At 39.3% G+C, this 15,488-nt stretch overlaps 1 protein-coding gene across 1 annotated transcript in view; it reads left to right on the forward strand.

Moving 5' to 3' along the window:
• Positions 1-15,488, forward strand: part of plekhd1 (pleckstrin homology and coiled-coil domain containing D1) — a 46,880-nt gene that overhangs the window by 5,752 nt on the left and 25,640 nt on the right. Inside the window, exons 2-4 of the mRNA XM_003225656.4 lie at positions 13,925-14,018; positions 14,315-14,404; positions 15,230-15,306. Coding sequence (XP_003225704.1) covers positions 13,925-14,018; positions 14,315-14,404; positions 15,230-15,306 — 261 coding nt within the window. The remainder of the gene's footprint in view (positions 1-13,924; positions 14,019-14,314; positions 14,405-15,229; positions 15,307-15,488) is intronic.

Below are 15,488 nucleotides of genomic sequence, written 5' to 3' on the forward strand. Positions count from 1 at the left end.
GGTTAGCTCCTTAAAAGTTCAGAGCCACCACTGATCAGTGGTTCTTATCTTTTAATCTCCCAGATGTTTGTGATTCCCAGATGTTGCAGATCATGGACTCTGGGGGCTGAAAATAAAAAATCCTGCTGAGCCAACATCTAAAATTCACTTTACCTGAAATATCACCATTTTAATTCTACTGTTCCAACAAGGTCGGCTGATGGAGAATTTATGCCTTGTCATTTTTTTTCTTTTCTACCATAAATTTAGCATAACACAGATTTTGTTACTCTATAAGGAGAAGAAAGGAAGAAAGTAATATCTAAAATGCCATAGTCATTGTTTTTGTGAAGAGAGCCAAAGGCTGGCACTTATCCAATGTGAGAGATGGAGGTCACTGCCTATTATATATTTACTGGATGAATTTTATCCTGATCCTGAGTGTTGGACAGTTACCATATTTAATCAGGTCTAATGTGCCATTGAATCTAATGCACACCTCAGTTTTCAAAACCCTGAAACCCAAAAAAGTATTGACCATATTACATGTATCTAATGTGCATTCTAATTTTGGGAAGGTAATTTAGTCAAAAAGGGTGAACATTAGAATCGAGTAAATACTGTACTTTTCTGGACAACAACTCCCAGAATCTTTTGGTCAGTTAATTATCCCGAGAGCCCTGCTTAAGTTAGCATAGATGTTTTCTCTTTCAGCATATGCAGGATCTCTCAAATATTTAAAGCAAAGGGCATGCTGTCTACGTATAATAGGAGTTCCAGCACCACACGTATGGATGGAGTGGATTGGATAATGGGACTTGTAGTTCATCACATCTGGAAGGGCTTGAGTTTGGGGAAAGGTGGTAAAGCTAGAATTATGAGAAGCTGGCTGATGTAGCATATAAATATGGAGGTTGCTTAAAGTGACCTTTGAGGAAAGTCCAAAGGGGAGAGTGAACAGCTAGAAAGAATGAAAAATCAAATAAAAGGATATAATAACAAGATTATAGGAATGTTGACTAGGATTTCTCTCTCTCTCGCTTGGTAATTTCAGAGCTCAGCAGGGGCTTTTTGACTGACATGCACTTAGAGGATAAAGGGTTACACATTGCTTTCCCCACCACCACCACACATTTACGATTAATTTATTTGAAATCCCAGATATTGTTGCAAACATGGTCTTCTAAAACCCAGAACCTTCCAGATGTGATGGGCTACAAATCATCCTACATCCATATCAGGCAAGACCATGTGGGAGAATGCATAGGTGGGACTAAGGCCACTGGGGAGGGGAAATGATACAAATTACCAGGGCCAACTGGTGTGGACAAGTTCTGTGGATGGATTGCGAAAAAGACAAAGGGATCCAAGAGCAAATCAATTTTGACATATCTTTGAAGCCAAGATGACTAGACTGAGAATGTTGTACTTTGGCCATATCATAAAAAGGCATCACTCACTAGAATAGATAGCAATGCTTGGTAAGATAGAAGACAATAGGAAAAGAGGAAGACCACATTCTCAACCAAGTCTCAACCAAGGGAGCCACAGCACTAAGTCTGCAAGATCTGAGCAGGACTGTTGGTTACAAGGAGACTTGGAAGTTTCTTGTTTGTGGGATCACCATAAATGGAAATTGATTTGCTGGTAGTTAGCATAGCCCTGGTGGTGCAGCGAATTAAACCGCTGAGCTGCTGAACTTGCTGACCGAAAGATCGGCAGTTTGAATCCGGAGAGAAGGATGAGCTCCCACTGTTAATCCTAGCTTCTGCCAACCTAGCAGTTCAAAAACATGCAAATGTGCATAGATCAATAGGTACCGCTCCGGCTAAAAAATAATGGTGCTCCATGCAGTCATGCCGGCCACATGACCTTGGAGCCGTCTTTGGACAATGCCGGCTCTTTGGCTTAGAAATATAGATGAGCACCAACCCCCAGAATTGGACACGACTCAACTTAATGTCAGGGGAAAACCTTTACCTTTACCTAACAATAGCAAGTGGTTTAGAAGAGGTCCCAAAGTATTTAAGTCTTCACTCCATATGCTAAAGTTCTTATATGAGTGTGCTCCTAAGGCTTTTTTAAAAGCTTGCACACTTGGATTAAGCTATGTGATGAATTTATCATCTGTTTTAGAAAGGGAAGAGGAATGAATGGTTTTTGCTTGCTTCTACAGTTCTGATCAAATTTAGACTATCTTATTGGCTGGTATTACATAATGGTGTGTGCGGTGGTGCTGAGTTGGGGTATTTTGGGACAGCAGGGCTCCGTCCTGGGCCCGGTTCTGTTCAACATCTTTATTAACGACTTAGACGAAGGGTTAGAAGGCACGATCATCAAGTTTGCAGACGACACCAAACTGGGAGGGATAGCTAACACTCCAGAAGACAGGAGCAGAATTCAAAACTATCTTGACAGACTAGAGAGATGGGCTGAAACTAACAAAATGAAGTTCAACAGAGACAAATGCAAGATACTTCACTTCGGCAGAAAAAATGGAAATCAAAGATACAGAATGGGGGATGCCTGGCTTGACAGCAGTGTGTGCGAAAAAGACCTTGGAGTCCTCGTGGACAAAAGTTAAACATGAGCCAACAATGTGATGCGGCAGCTAAAAAAGCCAACGGGATTCTGGCCTGCATCAATAGGGGAATAGCATCTAGATCCAGGGAAGTCATGCTTCCCCTCTATTCTTCCTTGGTCAGACCACACCTGGAATACTGTGTTCAATTTTGGGCACCACAGTTGAAGGGAGATGTTGACAAGCTGGAAAGCGTCCAGAGGAGGGCGACTAAAATGATTAAGGGTCTGGAGAACAAGCCCTATGAGGAGCGGCTTAAAGAGCTGGGCATGTTTAGCCTGCAGAAGAGAAGGCTGAGAGGAGACATGATAGCCATGTACAAATACGTGAAGGGAAGTCATAGGGAGGAGGGAGCAAGCTTGTTTTCTGCTGCCCTGCAGACTAGGACACGGAACAATGGCTTCAAACTACAGGAAAGGAGATTCCACCTGAACATTAGGAAGAACTTCCTCACTGTGAGAGCTGTTCGACAGTGGAACTCTCTCCCCCGGGCCGTGGTGGAGGCTCCTTCTTTGAAGGCTTTTAAGCAGAGGCTGGATGGCCATCTGTCGGGGGTGCTTTGAATGCGATTTCCTGCTTCTTAGCAGGGGGTTGGACTGGATGGCCTATGAGGTCTCTTCCAACTCTACTATTCTATGATTCTATGATTCTATGAGCAGGTTCAGCCGTGCTGAGAAAACAGAGGTTTGATCAAAATCTCTAGTGAACTTCTCAGCAAAGCAAGAACGTGAACCTAAGACACTTGCAACTGCTTGTCCCCTTCCCATGGTTTACCTGCTTGTTGCCTAGTGATCCAAAAGAAGGCAGGTGCCGTATGTGAGCACAGATGGCCTTGGTGGTGGGTCAAACCCTCTCCAGCTTGCATTGCTGTGCTGCCTCAAGCCATAATTGAAAGCGTCAAAAGCAAGAAATGTTCCTATCATGTAGATTGATTTCTTTTGCATTATCTGATCAATATTGAAAGAAATGCATTGGCAAAGATGGAGAGCTTACATGCCTTGGAAGACCTGGATGTTTAGACAAGCCTTTGAGAATGTCTAGCCAAATGGTCTGCAATTATGATACAGCACAGCACTTTCATCCCATTCCCTTGTTCCTTAGATACAACTTGCACTATCCTTTTCCTTTCTTCTTGTTTACAGTTGGCCATGTTTTTTCAAGAGATAACACTATAGGTTATTGGGCGCTGTTCTGAGTTCAAATTATTGTTTTATATACTACTGGTTTTATTTTGTATTGTACTATGTGTTTATTTTATGCATTGTTTTAGGCACCTTGTGCCATATATAAGACGCCCCGAGCCCTTTCGGGGAGATGGAGGCGGGGTACAAAAATAAAGTTGTTGTTGTTGTTGTTGTTGTTATTATTATTATTATTATTATTATTATTATTATTATTATTATTATTATGCCACACCCATTGGCATGTATAGGACTAAGGAATAGAAACTACCACACTCTGTTAAAGTTTCTTGGCTTGGCATAGGGTCAAGACATTTTTAAAACTTTTATACAGCCTTTCCTAACCTGCATGCTCAACTGCGCTGGACTACAACTTCCATCTTTCCCATTATCATATTTTTCAATAAGTCACATAATCACATGATGTTGCCAAAATACAACAAAGTCAGTTTAGTCATCTAGTTTGGGTTTGATGTGCTCAATGATCTTTCTAGCAATCCATGACATCTGCAGAACTCTCTCCTATATCAACACATTTCAAATAAGTTGATTTTCTTTCTGTCAGCTTTCTTTACTATCCAACATTCCCACAAATTTGTAATAATTGGAAATTCATAAATAATAATATAATAATAAATCTTTATTTATATACCACTCTATCTCCCCAAGGGGACTCAGGGCGGTTTCCAACATAGATAAAACGTTCAGTTACCAAACACAGAAATACAGCACAACCATGTTAAAATATCAGTATAATTACTATTAACATAACATACCCATGCAAACATTCAACCACATTCAATTGCTGATCCATTAGGTTAAATTCAACCGCCAATGGACAAGATTCCATTGGCTGAGCCAGAGCAAGTGCTATGAAGTAGCATAGAGATGGGGTTGGATAAAGTGCAAACTGGTGGCCAGGATAGAGCCTGTACTTCTCAATCTCAAAGCCTGTTAAGCAACTCCAATAAGGTTTAAACTAGCACAGTAAAGTGTCACAGGAAGTGGGTAACGTGCAAGCTGGGTCCTAGGTAGCAGCCAGGGTAGGATCTGGAGCTAGACATCTTCAAAGGCTTGTTTTTTGTTTTCTTAATACTCAACTGTAATCCTGCCTTTGTACTTTCTTTCTTAATTTTCATCAGTAGCTTGTTATTCTCTGCTAGTGACATGGTAGTGACCAAATTACTATGTGTAGTAAATCTTGCAGATTCCTTAAAAGTTAGGGCAATAAAATGCAACTTTGTGTGACCCACTTGCCAATTGGAAACCACTTTGTTTCTCCAGAATTGCCTATTTTTCAGAATAGAGGCTATGCATCAAGACAATCAGATATCGTGGCACTCCCAATTCTTTTAGAGTGAAACATAATTTCTTATGAGGTGAGCCAAAACCTAAATTCTGAAGTGTGACCTGCCATCTGCCACACATCCTGAGGCTTCCAGACCTTTGAAAGGTGCTTAGGCTTGCTTTTGATTTCACATGAGCTGTGCAGCATACAACACACACTTCTTTCCCTCCTCCCTTCTCGCCCTGCACAACGAACCCAAACTGCTATTCAGTGCTTTACAGCTTCTGTCTTCCTCATCTGCTGAGGATCCTCCTGCAACCCTTATAGAAGCAAAGAATTCTCCCTCAGCCCTTATTGAGAGATACTGAGGATGCTCATCGTTTTCCATTGTAAACTCTCCTGCATGGTATCATTCCCATGTGTGTGTGTCTTTGCTGCTTTGTAGTATAAACAATATGGTCCATAATGAATTCCACCATGTCCCTAAGTTCAACAAGATAAGGCTGGAAACATGCTTTTGTCTCTTCAGCTTCAACTGAAAACCAAGCATGGAATTCACAGTGATGAATCTCAATCCCCATGAATTATGTCCCTCTTCCACTTAGTTCTGTCAGTCTTATCTCTTTTGTTTCAACTTACAAAATTTGTGTGGCAAAAATATGTTGCTGATTTAGCCACTTTGATGGAACATGAAGCAGATCTAGACAGCTATAAAGGCTGCCTTGTTCCACTTTTATTAAGCTATTCCCCAATGATAGAAACAGCCCCAAACATTCATTATTAGCTATACTTTGCTCCAGGAGTTATTTTTAGGGAGAAAACAGTATTTGCTACAAAGCCAATGGTAATGTTATAATCCGCATGGAATACTTAACATGGTTCTTTTATACTTTCAAAAACATTTTGCAAATATTATCTGATTAATCTCATTGACCGTGAATATTTGGAACAAAAACCCTGATCTCTGGAAAACAGGCTTTTCAGGGGCTAATGTAACCTGGTGCTTTGGAGAACTGTTGCACTATAATGTCTATTATTTCAATTTAATCTGTTTGGATGATGGGAACTACAGTCCAACGTATTTTTTAGACAGCCGGATGACACAAACTACTGTTAGCAGTGTTAGCTATGTCATGTGTGTGCACCATTAGTATATGGAGGAAAGTCCAGGGAAAGTTTAGGGAGGATTCTGTGAATAGGATATATTGGGTATCGGTTTATCCACTTTTTTAAAAAATGATTTTTATTGAAAGATTTCTAAAATAGTACATTTGTGTTTCTAAAGGTAAGGTATAGTGAAGAATTAAGGGTGTGGGGATAAAAGGGGAGGATCTTAGGGGTAAAATGGGGGTTGGGGAAAAGTGGAAGCAAAGAGGTACGGTAAAATAAACAGGGGAGTTGGGGAGGGAAAATGGGGTTGGAAGGTCCGTTTCCGAACCAAGGAAAACGGAGCCTACTAAAAAAAAAAAGAAGTGGAGGATGTTGACTTCTGTTCTTCTGTCTTCCATTTGTTTCATTCTTCGGTATTCATTTAAGTTCCTTTTTAAAGTATTCTTCAAATGTTGTCTAATTTGTTTCTTTCATGGCTCTTCCAGTGTTTTTCTTTATTAAAGATGTTAATTTATCCATATAGTTTATCCACTTTTTAAATGTAAAAAAGTCCAATTCTAGGGTGATCTCATCCTTGGAATTCAGCAACATCTGGAACACCACAATTTTACCTTCCCTGTTCTACACATCCTTCTAAAGCAGTGGTTCTCAACCTGTGGGTCCCCAGGTGTTTTGGCCTACAACTTCCAGAAATTTCAGCCAGTTTACCAGCTGTTAGGATTTCTGGAAGTTGAAGGCCAAAACATCTGGGGACTCACAGGTTGAGAACCACTGTTCTAAAGCTATTTCTGGAACTTAAATCTGAGATAGAAGATGGCCCCTTTTTATGTCACAGTATGTGTTTTGTATGTGCATATATGTGTGTGTGTGTGTGTGTAGACTTAGGTGATGTTACAAGGGGAATGTTTCCAGAGGCAGTCCCTTGTGATGTCATTAGTATGAAGTACAGTTGAACAAAGTGTGACCTTTAAATAAAAGAAAAAAACAAGTTAATAAATATGTGTATGTGCATATAATGCCTACATATACGCATACACATGCTTTTAAGACAGTGCTCTCACCTAGTGATTTCTTCTTTTCCCTATAAGACCGAAAGACAAGGCACTGTGATCTGCAGTCTATCCATTAATGCTAGATTGATGTTAGTGCTTTGAAAATATTTTAAAAGATCAATTGTTGTGTAAAAATAATCATAGCTACTGCATTATTTCCTCCCACTGTCCTAATTGGCCTGAAACACTTTTAATTGTCCTCTGTTGCCATTCCTCCCCCCCCCCCCCAATTCCTCTTAAAATGCCCCAGTTTCACCTTCCTTCTACCACTTTTCATCTTTGTCCTCAGGTTACTTCAATTTATGCAAACTAAGTTCAAAGTGCAAACTATTCCATTGATTCAGGAAGGAGGAGCAGAGAAGGATGAAATTTTGTTCTTCACAGTGGGTTCAGGCAAAAGCAAACCTCTGAAGCCTCTCCCAGCTTGTGTGTTCTTCCACGCTGATCACTTCTTCCCTCTTGACCACACTTTAGCATTGCTTGGCCACACGTCCCAGTTTTCATCTGTGGAATATTGGAGGGCATGCGTACATTATACTTACCCCAAAGGTATCTGCATACTACTGTACTTCTTCAGTCCTAAGACCGCATCTACTGTAAGTTGCACATTAATTTTAGTACCACCAACAGAGAAAAAGCTTTATATATATATATATATATATATATATATATATATATATATATATATATATAAATAAAGGTAAAGGTTCCCCTGACATTAAGTCTTGTCGTGTCTGATTCTGGGGGTTGGTGCTCATCATCTCCATTTCTAAGCCAAAGAGCCGGCGTTGTCCATAGACACCTCCAAGGTCATGTGACTGGCATGACTGCCTGGAGCACTATCGCCTTCCTGCCAGAGCCTATTGATCTACTTATATTTGCATGTTTTCGAACTGCTAGGTTAGCAAAAGCTGGGGCTAACAGCGGGAGCTCACCCTGCTCTCTGGATTTGAATTGCTGACCTTTTGGTCAGCAGGTTCAGTAGCTCAGCAATTTAACCCGCTGTGCCACTGGGAGCTCCATATATACAGTATATATACTAGACACACACCATTTTTAGAGATGATTATATGGGGAAAACGTGTGTCCTAAAATCAAAGAAATGTGTTATTTATACTCTTAAGTGAGAAATTCTGTAGGACAAGTAATGTCATTGATTGTGGCAAACCTTGCTGCCAAATATAAACCTTTTTGAAATGGGCAGGCAGGCATGGCACAGATAGGTTCTGTCCTATTGAATTCCATGCAGCGGAGATGTTATGAAATATGAGATGACGCTTAAAATCCATAATGGTAACTATAGCCCAGAATGATGTGCTCTGCATAGCTGCAGATGGGATTTGCAAACTTCATTAAGCCATCATTATCATAGTCATGTGGGCTTATCTGGTTTAAGTAGTGGCTAGTGGGGAGAAAAATATCTAAACTGGAGCTTACTATAAGTATGAAATAATTACAGAGAAACAACACATAGGATTTTAAATAACATTATCAGATTTCCTAACAAAACCCCTCACATACATTTATTAGTTTATATGACATACAGAAATATTCCTCTCAGCTACGCTAGAATATACCTGATGGGCCAGTTCCTATTTTGGACAATAACTCCCAGAATCCCCAACCAACACTGGGAGCAGCATACAACATGATTTCTGTATCCATTGGGATATGTGACAAGTCTCCCTATGGATATCTGAAACCATGGGTAATAGTGAACCCTATATTTTTACTATGCTTGGGATGAAAGCACTCTACAGACTAGCACTGGAGGACCTAGAAAGTCCCACAAACATATCTGGGAGGGATTTTTTTTGGAGCATGGCTAAATGAAGCTATGACTACTGAGTCTGCAAGTAATGGGACTATAGTGTATTTAAAGAGTACATTTTCTAAGATGTGAGTTTATAGTGTCTGGAGGGAAGCAAGCTGAGGAAAACTGGATGCATCGCGAGATCCTCAGACAAGCCACTGCTGAGACATTTGCATCTTCAAAAAATAAAATGCTCATAGGCTTCGCACCCTCCTGCCTCTTTAGCACATTCTTGCCCAGGCATGAGTCCTTCTTCTAGGCAGAAGCAGCAGAAGAGGCCCAGGGAAAGAAGCCATCACTCCTCTTGCTCAAATTGTATCAACAAATCACTGAGGCGACAAAGTTCTGCTTAACAAGAACATGTTCCTTACAGCAAATAGAACCACCTTCAATGTGATTTTGACAGGGGTGAAGTAAAAATAAGGAAAGATGTCATATCATGCTGTAGGAGGAGGCAGAAAGATCCTAAAAAATAGTAGTTAAAGCACTGAATTGAGGACAGCCAGACCCAAATCTCCCACTTAGCCATGTAGCTTACTGGGTAAACTTGGGTTAGGTATAGTCTCTCCAGCTTCATCTACCTCGCAGGAGAAGGGCTAGTGATACTGAGTGGTTTCCATATTAATAGGCAGTGAATCCACTCTTGGATTTAATCTGAACTTGAAAGGAGATCTCCAAGATGCTGGACTTTTTCCATTGCACCACAATATGGCTGATACCAGGAAGGGATTTGCTCTGATCCATAAAGAAGAATCGGGTGACTTTCTCCTTTGTCAGACTGTGGTTCCTTTCCTTTCCAGGTTTCTAATAAAAGCCCCAGCGACCCTTGGTGGCCTGCAATGCCCAGAATACTTGCTACTAGTCATCCCCACATAATGCCAGCCTCTGACAAATGGGAATGGGGATGTTTTGCACTCAACTGGAAGATATAATGTTCAGTATGGAAATAATATTTAAGGAATGGAATAGGCGAGAGGAAACAAAATGTAAGGAACCATATAAAGGAACAATAAGAGTGTGGGGGAAAAGAAATAAGAAATTGAGTCCAAACAATGAGAATAAGCTGGCAACAATATGGCAACTTAGATGTAAATGTAGACAGAGCACGGAGACTAATCAAAAGTAGAGGGAAAACATTAGTTGAGGACTTGTATTCAGAGAATGGAAATCCTTTAGAGCAAAAAAAAAAATCAGAATTGGATAGGAGCAGGAAATTGGATCCAAAGTTGGACTATAAAAAAAAAATATCTATAGATAGCGGGAAAGAATTAGGGAACAGAACAGTCCTTTTGAGAAGGTGATTAGAAAATGCCTGAGAGAGGAGAAAAAAGTGGCAGGAGACTTGTACGAACAAATTATAATAGTAAAAGAAGCAATAACAGAGGAAATATTTCAAACGTGGAGAATGGATATTGAAATTGAGAAGGAAGATATCAAAAGTAATATAGAAAAGAAAAATATATAATGTACTTAGGGAAGCAAGAAGGAAAATGTTACAAAAATGGTACAGGACTCCTGCACAACTTTCACTTTTTTACCAGGGTAAAGGACAGGTGTTGGCATGGTTGTAAAGAAAGGTAAAGGTAAAGGTAAAGGTTTCCCCAACGTTAAGTCCAGTCATGTCTGACTCTGGGGGTTGGTGCTCATCTCCATTTCTAAGCCGGAGAGCCGGCATTGTCCAAGGTCATGTGGCCAGCATGACTGCATGGAGCGCCGTTACCTTCCCGCCGGAGCGGTACCTATTGATTTACTCACATTGGTATGTTTTCGAACTGCTAGGTTGGCAGGAGCTGGAGCTAACAGTGGCCTGCTCATGCCGCTCCCGGGGTTTGAACCTGGGACCTTTCGGTCCGCAAGTTCAGCAGCTCAGCGCTTTTAACGCACTTCGCCACATATGTAAAGAAAGTCATGATTTCGGAATGTGACAGAATATAGACATACTAGAGAACAATTGTAGGAGAAATTAATAGAATGTTAAATCTTCAAATTATAATAGCTAATAGAAATGTATTGCCTGCAAGGATACCAGGAATGTATAATGTGCAAAAAGAAAGAGTGGTTGACAAATTAATAGCATGTGAGCAAATTGTTTTGGTGAGGGGTTAGAAAGATAAAACAAAGTGAACTCTGAGAAATTAGTATAATTATATAGTAAATATGTTAATTGTGGAAATAACAAATTGTAAATTAATGTCGCTCCATGCAGTTGTGCCGGCCACATGACCTTGGAGGTGTTTACGGACAATGCTGGCTCTTCAGCTTAGAAATGGAGATGAGCACCAATTCCCAGAGTTGGAAATAACTAGACTTAATGTCAGGGGAAAACCTTTACCTTTACCTTAAAATTGAACAATATGGATAAAAAAGAAATTTTATGATAATTAAGAGCATGTGGGATCCAATTAGGAATTATTTAGATAACATATTAAGATGTGGAGTAGAAAAATTGAGATTGATATTTCAAATGTAATTTCTGTAGTTTACTGTATAAATTGTATATCAAGGGGGAGGGGTGGAGGGTGGGAGTGGGATAAGACAATAAAATAAAATAAAATAAAATAAAAATATTAGAGAAGAAAAAAAGAATGTTCAGTATGCTGTTAGTGTGCTAGTGAACTTGTTGACTCAGACAGATATGTTTTGGTAAATATATGCAGTTTTGCCTGTCTTTGCTGAACAGAGTTCTCCAAACCGACATTTGACTTTGAAGTGCAACAGTTTGCCCTTGGCTGTGCCACTCTTAATGGAAGTGCTCTGGGTTGAGTTATGGGAAGCCAGAGAAAACAGCTACCCAAGCAAGAGCTTCTTGGAACATGAATCAGGACAGGCCTTTATTCTGCTTAGACAGAAAAAGCCTTTCCTTTGCCAAAATGGAGAATAGAAATCACGCTGAAATATAGGACACAATTAATGCCAAGCAAACCCATCACCTAAAGAAATATTAGAGGCCGCAAAGCTCAGAAGCTCCTTTTGTGTCGGTGAATATAGTCAAAACAAATCACCACCCTGGATAATTACATTCCACTTTAGGCTTTGGATCCCCAGACCCAATCAGTGGGCTCCAAGATTCAATTTACCATATGTTCTCAGAGCTGTTTCTGTTATTCCACACATTAGGGGAATCACTGGAGACTACTATACTTTTTCAGAAATTGGCTTCCTGGAAATCCAAAGCGTCTGTTTAAGCTTCTAGTCTATACAATTTCAGAACAAAATTTAAATCTATACAGAAGAGAGAAAATTAACAATAAGCTGCTAAGCAATATCACAATGACATTATATTGCATTTGTAGAAATGATAACTGAAGTTGGCAATCTAATTACTTGGATTTGTTTGATAGCAAAAAAAAAAAATCAACATTTGACTTCTATCACTATTATTATCCAACAGTGAAAAATAAATTATATTATTGTTCCACCACTCTAAGATCCACATGTTTGTATTTTAAATGCACATTCTTGGTCAGGGATATTTGCATGTATTTTCCAATACTTATACTTGAGTAATTAGCAATAAAAAGAGTTGCATCTTCTTTGATTATCCTCAAAACAAGGAGTGAGAATTGTGTGGATCTCCAGATGATGCTGAACTACAGTTTCCAGCACTCATTACAATTGTCTTTGTGGATTGAACACACAGACAATGCCAGTGGAGAGTCACATAATCTCCATTCCTGCCCTAAACCTCTCAGGACTAATAGCACCTACTTATTGATTGGATTCATGACCGTAGGGCTTGATAAGAAATGAACGTATTCTGTTCCCAAAAATTTATGGGGAAGCAGATTTTTCAAAACGTTTAAGTGATTCTGGGTTTCATGGGGACAAATATAATGATAAGAAATGAACGTATTCTGTTCCCAAAAATTTATGGGGAAGCAGATTTTCCAAAACGTGTAAGTGATTATGGGTTTCATGGGGCCAAATATAATTAAATATTGCAAACATGAGAACAAGGTAAATGCCAATACAGTGAGATTCTCAAAACCACGAAACCCATATCTGTGGTTTTGCTTACAAATGCCAGGATGGGAATGGCCTCTCTAGGCTTTTTCTAGGTCCTCCGGGGGATTCTGTGGTATGTTTCCCTCAGAAATTACCATAGAGGTGCATTATAGGACATTCTAGTTTCCGAGAGAGGATAGCTTTCTGGGAATCTCTAGGTCCTCTAAAGTAGCCCTGTGATATGCTGGATCTGGAATCTGAATCTGGTGTTAAATTGTATCTATGGTTTCACATAACCACAGTCCAGCAGGGAACCTATTTCCAGTAGATATCAGGTTGTTATTGTATAATTTCAGCAGCCATATAACACATTAGATGTCAAATGTGACACATATCCATCATCCTCAAAGTTCCATGCATCCAATGAGGTCCCAGTGCAGGACATGATTGTAGGACTCTTCTGCTTTTGGTCCTCAACAGTGTTACAACATTTAAATGCAACCCTAAGGCATTAAATATAAATAAAAATAGATGCAAATGCAACACAAAACTTTCACTACAAAGAATTTACCCTTTTTGTTCTATCCTAAATGGATAAAACTCCATAACTTTATTCAAGATGAAACTGGCCCAATCCTTATCCCCGGCAACTGTATTTCCCCTCCAGTTCCCACTCTTTTTCCAAACTCAACTAATAAATACAGCCCTTGCTAAGGGTTCTGCCACCCATTGCTCCTAACTAATTAATAGGGGTTATATTAGCAGATTATAATTTCATTGCATAGGTATATGATGCTTATGGTTAAGTTACCTTTAGGTGCTACCTAAGGTTTTAGCAAATTGTTTCCACAGTACCTCCTAAATACAGATATACAATACCTTCAGAAGGATCATTCTCCATATGATACTGCTATGCACTGTGACAATATTGTATTTTATATAAAGTTCAATAATATCCTTTTCCCTTTCTTTCAGGTTCTTCATAATCAAGGAGAGTTTTCTACTTTACTATGCTGAAAACGAAAAAAAGAATTTTGAAAACCATCGCTACTTTAATATCCACCCAAAGGTATATACAGGGCATGCCCTTGCTTTGAGCAGAGTAATGCTTCAATGTCTGAACTAGAGGCTTTCTGATTCTCATTTACCCATCATTTTATCTGTTCTGTTATAAACCAGAAGCAATAGATATATGTTGATTCCAGCTTTTCCTCCATGTACGTGAATCTGGCCAAGAAGCCTCCATGATATTTGCCTTAGGATTGCCACAAGTTGGAAATGACTTGAAGGCACATAGCACATAATTCTGTAACTTTTCTTTGGGGATTCTTACCAACTAATGCTACATCTTTGGTGTCTTTCCAGGGTGTCATACCTCTTGGAGGCTGTATTGTAGAAGCCAAGGATGAGCCCGGCATGCCTTATGCCATGAAAATCTCCCACGAAGATTTCCATGTAAAGATAACCTTTTCTTTTTCACCCTGATATATATTTTTCCATAATGGAGTAAGTTGCCAAATGAATAGGGAAGAACATTATGTGAGAAATACAGCGTCCTGATAAATATGTAGCAATATCAGTTTCATTGATTCTTTTATCTGAAAGATCAGAGCACATGCCTGTGTTTTCTGTAAGTATAGCCTCCTCAAAGGGAGCTAGTAGTGCAAGTACCTGAACTGCCTGAGACTCTGTGTGTACTTACACTGTAGAATTAATGCAGTTTGACACCACTTTAACTTCCATGGCTTAGTGCTATACAATCATGGGAGTTATAGTATTATATAATCTTTAGCCTTTTCTGCTAAAGAGTACCGGTACTTCACTAAACTATACATCCCAGGGTTCCATAGCATTGAACCATGGCTGATGAAGTCATGTCCAACTACATAAATTCTACAGTGTAGATACACCCTTAAAGAGGAGTATTATTAGATAACCAACGTAAATGTGTTTACCAGTGATTGCTAAAAATTGTAGTTGTGTGAATTTGTAACAAAACGGTATTTCCCAAGTTTGCTCTGAAAAAGCTTTAGTAATTAAACTTAGTGTGAAATTGAATATACGTCTAAAGTACATACAAAGTATCAGAATGTATGAAAGTTTTTTTAAAATGCCTGTTTGTGTAACAGACTCAAAGGGTGTTTACATTCCTCTTGTTTGTTTTTCATATGCAAGAATAGATGTAGCATTTGTTAGTTTTTCTTGACATGACATAGTAGCATACCTACACTTATCTTCTTAAATAGACACTTTATTTCCTTTTGACTTTTCTTTTATAAGGGGAACATTGTCCTAGCAGCGGAATCAAAGTATGAGCAAGCCCAATGGTTGGAGTTGCTACAGGAATCTGGAAAAGTGTAAGTATGTGAACTGATATGCCATTGTGCATGTCTTTCCTTTGAAATACAGTGAAGCTTCCACAGCTTTGAAACCACAAGCATTGTGGTTATTATTGACATTCCATGCTAGGCTTACAATTTAATGGTAGAGCATATGCTTTGTATGCAAAGGTCTGGTTTTCAGCATTGTGACCTCATCA

The sequence above is a fragment of the Anolis carolinensis genome, chromosome 1 (assembly GCF_035594765.1).
Source record: "Anolis carolinensis isolate JA03-04 chromosome 1, rAnoCar3.1.pri, whole genome shotgun sequence".
NCBI lineage: Eukaryota > Metazoa > Chordata > Lepidosauria > Squamata > Dactyloidae > Anolis > Anolis carolinensis.